This window comes from Saimiri boliviensis, chromosome 11, assembly GCF_048565385.1.
Source record: "Saimiri boliviensis isolate mSaiBol1 chromosome 11, mSaiBol1.pri, whole genome shotgun sequence".
NCBI classification, from domain to species: domain Eukaryota; kingdom Metazoa; phylum Chordata; class Mammalia; order Primates; family Cebidae; genus Saimiri; species Saimiri boliviensis.
Window position 1 is genome coordinate 713,568 of NC_133459.1, and position 7,448 is coordinate 721,015.

The 7,448-nt window shown below is 60.3% G+C and overlaps 1 protein-coding gene across 1 annotated transcript; it reads right to left on the bottom strand.

Moving 5' to 3' along the window:
• Positions 1 to 739: 739 nt before the first annotated feature.
• FNDC10 (fibronectin type III domain containing 10) lies at positions 740 to 6,919 on the bottom strand. Its single transcript, XM_039473973.2, has one exon. It carries the CDS (start codon positions 6,777 to 6,779, stop codon positions 6,090 to 6,092), a length of 690 nt encoding a protein of 229 aa, XP_039329907.1. The 5' UTR covers positions 6,780 to 6,919; the 3' UTR covers positions 740 to 6,089.
• Positions 6,920 to 7,448: the final 529 nt, after the last annotated feature.

The window sequence follows — 7,448 nt, forward strand, 5'->3', positions numbered from 1 at the left end:
AGACGGGGTTTCACCATGTTGGCCAGGATGGTCTCGATCTCTTGACCTTGTGATCCACCCGCCTCGGCCTCCCAAAGTGCTGGGATTACAGGCTTGAGCCACCATGCCTGGCCTCTTCTTTTTTTTTTTTTTTTTTTTTTTTTTTTTTAATAAAGACAGGGTTTCACCATGTTGGTCAGGCTGGTCTCTTGAACTCCCTACTTCAGGTGATCCGCCCGCCTTGGCCTCCAAAGTGCTTGGATTACAGGCGTGAGCCTAACACTCTATCTCTATTTAAAAAAAAAAAAATTTAGTCATTATGTAATAATACAAACCTACTATCTTATAAAGACAGTTGGGGCCAGGTCTGGTGGCTCATACCTGTAATTCCAGCACTTTTGGAGGCTGAGGCAGGAGGATCACTTGAGGTCAGGAGTTTGTGGCAACCTGGCCAACATGGTGAAACCTGTCTTTACTAAAAATACAAAAATTAGGCATGGTAGCATGTGCCTGTGATCCCAGCTACTCAGGAGGCTGAGGCAGGAGAATTGCTTCAACCCGGGAGGTGGAGGTTGCAGTGAGCCAAGATCATACACTGCACTCTAGCCTGGGTGACAGAGCAAGACATCTTAAAGTTCAAAAAAAAAAAAAAAAAAAGATAGTTGGATCCCAATTAAATTCTGAGAAAATGGGACACATTCACATGGCCAAATATTTGCCCAAATAGGTAATCTAATGAAGGACACAGACCAGACCAAAATTTGGGGAAAGCAGTTTGTATAGCAGGTTTATTATTTTTCTTAAAATCCTCCTTTTACCATTTTTCCCATTTCAAATGTGTTTGGGGTTGTGTATACATATGTTTCTTCACCACTCCCTTTCCCCCAGGAGTCCTGGTTTACAGAAGCCCCTCCAGAACGTCCCAGCCACTAAAACCCCATCACCAGTGCAGAAAACGAGGTGCCCCTACTATAGTGGATCCAGCCTTGGAGAGGTCTCTCCCTGCCTCAACACCTCTTCCCCCAGACCCTGAGGGCCAGGACAATGCCTTTTTGCCTTCAGACTATGCAGAGCAAGGCCCCATAAGAGAGAGAGAAATATGACCGGGCATGGTGGCTCACGCCTATGACCCCAGTACTTTAAGAGGCCACAGCGGGCGGATTGCCTGACCTCAGGAGTTCAAGACCAGCCTGGGCATGTGGTTTTAGTTTAGATTGTGAGGTCTGGCTCCAGCCAGCGGAGATCAGACACAGCAGTGAGGACGACCCCAAATGCGTAAAGGATAAATTGGTGTGTTTTCCTTTGTTCATCGTACTCTGACGGCAAGATGGCTAGCGAGAGCACCTTCCTGCAGTCCCGGAAGTAAAAGTTGCATTGCTCAAAGATCCTTTGTCTCGGTGCTGATTTTTCTTTGCAGCATGAGCATGTTTCCAACACAGTAGGTGCCACACGGGGAATGCCACTCCAAGTCTGGTGTGGATGCCCGCCGCCGGGACCCCCTTAGGTCCGAGAGGGTGGACTGGACAAGCTTGGCCAGAATGGCTCTTGCTGGAGCTGCTGGTAGGCTCGTCCAGTGACAGCCCCCAAAGGAGTAGAAGCAGTCCCACCCTGGGCCCCTTTGACCCAGAGGACATGGATGAGGCATGCCGCCTGCGTCTCCAGGACCATGTCCCCACGGCTCTGCACCTTGGCTGGACCCAGCATGGATGGCACCGCCACAGGAGCAGCTCAGTGGCACACTGTGCACCAGAAGTCCAGAATGAGCGGACGCTCCCGCCCTGCCCACCACTGCAGGGCTGGGACTCAGGGTGCCCGGCCCACATTCAGCCCACCCCATGCTCCTGCACACAGCCCCATCGCCACTGCCACTGCCCCAAAGCAAAACTTTTATGATAGAGACACCTGTCTGACATAGAATTACTCTGAGCTCAAGATTGTGACCGGTTTAATCTGAAAGCCTACCCTTTTTTTTTTTTTTTTCTGATAAAGGGTCCCCCACAATCACCCAGGCTGGAGTGCAGTGGCACAGTCACAGCTCCCTGCAACCTCTGCCTCCCAGGTTCAAGCCCCTCCCACCTCAGCCTTGTGAGCCACCACACCTGGCCAACTATTGCATTTTTTGTAGAGACGGTCTTAGCGTGTTGCCCAGGCTGGCCTCAAACTCCCGGGCTTGAGGGATCTGCTTGCCTCAGCCTCTGAGAGTGTTGGGATTACAAGCCTCGGCCACTACACTTGGACAAACTTTTTGTTTTTGTTTTTGTTTTTGTTTTTGAGATACGATCTGGCTTCCTTGCTCAGATTGGAGTGCAGTTCCATGATCATGACTTATAGTGGCCTCCAATTCCTGGGCTCAAGCAGTCCCTACGACATCAGCCTCCTCAGGGGCCAGGACCACTGGCGTAAGCCACCAGGCCCAGCCTGGAGCCTAACTTTATTTATTTAGAGACAGTGATCTCACTCTGCTGCCCAGGCTGGAGTGCAGTGGCATGATCTTGGCCCACTGCAACCTCGCCTCCGCGGGTCAAGAAATTCTCCCGCCTTAGCCTCCCAAGTAGCTGGGACTACAGGCATGTGCCACCATGCCTAGCTAACTTTGGCATTTTTAGTAGAGATGGGGTTTCACCATATTTGCCAGGATGGTCTCAAACTCCTGACTTCAAGTGATCCTCCAGCCTCAAAGCCTCCCAAAGTGCTGGGATTACAGGCGTGAAATCACTGCTCCTGGCAGAGCCTACCTTTAATAAATATTTCTCTAGTTCCTTTTCTTCCGGTATTTCAATTCTTCAGTTAACTGTCCTATCACCACAAGCCATTGACAGCCAAACTTAAATTTACATTTCCAAAATGTGTCTAGGGTTTTGGTTGCCACAGAGCTATTGTAATTTGTAAATCCAGTAATTTGAAAGCTCCTTGAATTTTTTTTTAATCTTGGCTAGAATGCCATAGCAGTGAGCTTTATCTCAACACAAGCAGAAACGGCAGCTCATTCACAGTAGGCAGGAAAAAGCAGGCAAGGACTGGGAAAGCTCTACACGCAAATTCTACAGCTGCAGGTTTTCTTGGAGAGGAGGGACAGTGGCCACAGGAGCTCTGAATTCTCCTTCCTGGGATCTGCCCACCAGTTGTTTCGTTTTGCTTTTTGTTTTTGAGATGGAGTTTTTGCTTGTCTCTCTCCCAGGCTGGAGTGCAGTAGTGTAATCTCGGCTCACTGCAACCTCTGCCTCCCGCGTTCAAACGTCTCCTGCCTCAGCCTCCCAAGTAGCTGGGATTACAGGTGCCCGCCACCACACCCAGCTAATTTTTGTATTTTTAGTAGAGAGGGGTTTCTCCATCTTGGCCAGGCTGGTCTCGAACTCCTGAGCTCAAGCTATCTGCTCACCTTGGCCTCCCAAAGTGCTGGGATTACAGGCGTGAGCCTCTGTGCCCGGACACTTAATTTTTTAAAAAAATTTTGGGCTTTGGGTCTAAAGGACTGAGGGTCCTTTAGAGTTCTCACCTCTACCTGGCCAGTCTGTGAGGCGGGTGCTCCTACTGTTTCCACTCCACACGGGAACAAGGAAACGGGGCGCCGAAAGGCTCGTGCCTTCTGAAGGGCAGGCACAGCTGAGCCAGGATGAAGCAGATCCCTTCTGCTCCACACAGGGAAAGTGTCAGCTCCAATTATACCTCCAGGCACCAGTGAGAAGGTCAGATGGAGCCGTCCACCCTCCAGCTCCATGGCATATGGCGGGTGCGACACTGAGAGCCACAGTCCACCCGCCTCCGCCACCCCAGCCTGAGCCACCAAGTCGGAACAGCAGACGGCCACAGTCCAGAAAGAGCAGAGTGGGGAGAGACAGAGAAACAGACACCCACTCCCAGAAGCGTGGCCAGCTGGGAACGAGCAGTCTGTGGGAGTGACCATGAGCTCAGATGCAGTCACCCCAGCAAGGACACCTGCTCCCAGGCCAAGGCTTGTCCCCTGGGCCCTGCAGGCTGCTCGTCCACCTCTGCAAACCCTCAGCTGGACTCCAGGCCTCTGAGATGCCCTCAGAACTGAGAGGACAGGCCTGTGGCTGTAGCTGGTGTGAGCCCAAGCTCACAAACAAGCCAGAATCCCACCGCAGGCCGGGGAGCCCCAGAACTTCCCCGCCGCTCCTCAAGGAGCCATGTGGCTCCAGCTCCCTGGGCGCTGCCTTTGCTGGGAGAAGACATGGAAACACCCTTGCAGGTGGCCTGGGCCCCCAGGACAAAGTGGCCGGAAGGAGCCCCCACTCCCGCCAGGCTGTCTAGACACAGGGCTGCACCCCCCTCCGGGGATGAGTCATCCTAAGAGCTGGGCTCCTCCTCCCCCTTCCCCGCCTGTTTTTGCGTCCTCAGGGTCACCCCTCTCTGCAGGTGACTCAAGGACAGCCTGGGAGACACTGTGGGGGAGGGAGAGTGGCATTCAGCACAGATACACACGGGAGCCCCAGGCTGTCCTCTGCTCACCAACCCCTGTCCCAGCTCTAGCTCTGCACAGGGAGGCCCAGGCGGGGAGGGGGCCCTCTGGAGAGCCTAATTGCTGCTGTCACAGCTCAAGTGGGTCGCAGTGGGAATGTGTGATTTCTAAACACGGCACGTACCACCTCCCCCACCCCCGCAGACACAGCTGGCCCAGGACAAGAAGGTGCAGAGACAAGCCCGTCCTGCCAGGAGCTGCAGCCACCCAGGCCAGGAGAGGGTTCTGGGCCAGCCACCCACCGGTATCCGAGAGCCCCAGGGGAGCTGGCAGAAGGGGAGTCCATCTTTTTCCTCCGGCCCACTGCCCAAGTAAACACACAGACAGCACTGTTGGTCTGAGGATGATGGACATTTAGACACTGGCACCAGGTTTGTGCCTGACCAGCGCCACGCAGGGGTGGGTGGAGCAACAGAGGTGGGCTGCAGGTGTCACGGGGCACCAGCCAGGGCCAGGGGTGGCTGGGGTGAGAGTGGGTGTTTGGCCACAGTGACCAGGAGGGGCCGGGTCAAGTCCAGGTGGTCAGAGCCAGGAGCTCCAGGAGGGGGGAGGGCAGTGCCATACCCCTCACAGTGTCCAACGTCACCAGGCGGGCGTCACAGAAAGCAACCTCGGCCAGGGACACGGGTCTGCAGCAGGTGGGCAGGGTCAGCTTTGCTTCCATGTGGGCGGCATTGCAGGGGCCAGATCCTGGCTCTCGACCCCTGGGCGTGCAAAGGCTGGGCGTGGTGCTGTAGGTCACACCATGGCCACCGCGCTGCCTGGGTCAGCTGAGGCTTCGGATCCAGGCAGCGCTGGAAGGCCGCGCTGCTCGAGGCTGGTATGTAACCTTCTGCAATGGGACCTGTGCTGAGGGCGGCCATCCATCCCCATTCCCGCAGGAAGCCCTAGTCAGACGCCGCACGCGTAAAAGGAAAGGGGCGCCCGGCCCTGAAGAACCACCAGCCGCCCCCGGTCAGAGGACACTCACCCCGGGGAACGTGGGCCCGGTCTCCCACGCCATGGCTCCCGGCTCGTCGAACACCCTCAACGGGACAGAGCGCTGCAGGCCCTCACCTCATGCTTCCGCAACACTGGAAGCGGGGTGTCTCCGAGGGGACGCTGGCCAGATGCATGGAGGGGCCAGCCAATCTCAGGGCCACAGACCCCCTTGGGCAACAGGAGGTGTTGGCTCCTGCGGTGGGCCCGAGATACTAAGGCACGAAGCTAACCTAAGCCCAGTGGGGTGGGGCGGGGAGCACAGGCTCCGAGGGCTGCGCCCCAGGCCTGCAAAGCACACAGTGACCGAGCAATGGCGACGCTCCGTCTTGGAGAATTTGGCACAGGATGGAGGTGCGGGGTGATCCGGAGTATCCATGGCTCTTGCTGGAAGGGGCGCCATGCCCTGGCCGCCTCTATGAAGGCCTCTGCATGCGGCCGGCACCGCAGCGCAGGCCCACGGGCCAATCCGGAGCCGGAGTCTGGGAGTCCGACGCCCGGCTGGGAGGGGCGTGCGATGATGCCAAGGTGTCGTGGTCGTCGCCGGCAGACCCTCCTCTGCAGGGATCTCAAGGAGGCAGCAGGAACGAGGACGGGAGAGCGGGCGGAGAACCTGGGAGCCCCGGCGCGCTCGGGCAGGCGGCCTCGCGCTTCAGGGGTGTCTGCGCAGGCCGGGGCGCGCGAGGGCCGGACGCATGAGGTTCTCGGTGATGTAGGCCACCAGCAGGCAGATGACCACCAGCATGACGCAGATGGAGCCGCCCACCGCCGTCATGGCCACCACGATGTGCCGCATGCCGGCCGGCTCGGCGGTGAACTCCACGCACTCGGCGGGCTCGGCGGGCTCGGGGGGCTCCGGCGCGGGGGCGGCGGGCCCGGCGCGCAGCGGCAGCGGCTGCAGGCACAGGCGGTAGAGGACGCCGTCGTGCACGTCGGGCAGCAGGTAGTCGCGGCAGGAGGCCCCAAGCAGCACGCGCTCGCACGGGAAGCGCGTGTAGGCGCCGCGCCACGAGCAGTTGAGCGCGAAGGCGCGCACGCGGCGCGCGGCGGCCGGGGCCAGGCGCCACTGCAGGAGGACGCTGTGGTTGCGCAGGACGCTGGCGCGCAGGGAGCGGCCGGCCGGGGCGTGCAGCGCGCAGCCCGGGGCCTGGCAGCGGAAGCCGCGCGCGGGGCTGCGGAAGCACAGGCGCCCGCCGCCCGCCTCGGGGCCCTCGGGCAGCACCTTGTAGGGGCACCAGGGCGCGTCGGCCGCCGGCTCCCAGCCCGGAGGCGTCGGGGCGGCGGCGGAGCAGGGCGGCGGCGCGCAGGCGGCCAGCAGCAGCAGCAGCGGCGGGGCGCGCATCCTGCGGCTGGGCCGGGCGCGGCGGGGCCCGGGGCGCGGCGCTGGGTCACGCGGGCCGCGCCGCCGCCGCCGTCCCCGCTGCCCGCTCCCCGCGCTCGCCGGCGCGCCGCGCCCGCACCGCCGCCGCCTGTTCCGACCCGCCCCCGCGCCCCGTGCGCGCTCGGACCCGGCGCGGCGGCGGAGGCGGGGCCGCCCCTCGCCCCGCCCCCCTTAACCCTCGCCGGGCCGCGGCCTGCGGGTGTCGTGGACGCGGGTTGGGGGCGCGCGGCGAGGCGGCCGGGGGTGCGCTCCCCACGCTTCCCGCCTAGCGAGCGTACCTCGGACCCCCGCCGTTCGCTCGCCTCCGCGGGGCTCCCCCGAGCCTTTCTCCCGGGCCGCGGCCGGCTTCGTTTCGCGTCGTGCAGCTCCGCAACCGCCCGTGGCCGCACCAGTCGGGGCTTCCTGCTTGGCGCGGGGGGCGCGGCGGCCTGGAGCGCGCCGGACCCCGGGCCTTGCTCCCCAACGTCGGCCGCCCCGGACCCGCACAACCAGGGTGCTGCCCGTACCGATGGGGTGGAGACCCGCAGGGAACGTTTCCTTCGCCCCGCGGCTTTTGCTCCTTTCGGGATGGACAGCGCCCGCCGGGGAAAAGCCCAGGCTTCGCGTGGTGACAACTCCCTTCGCTCCGCA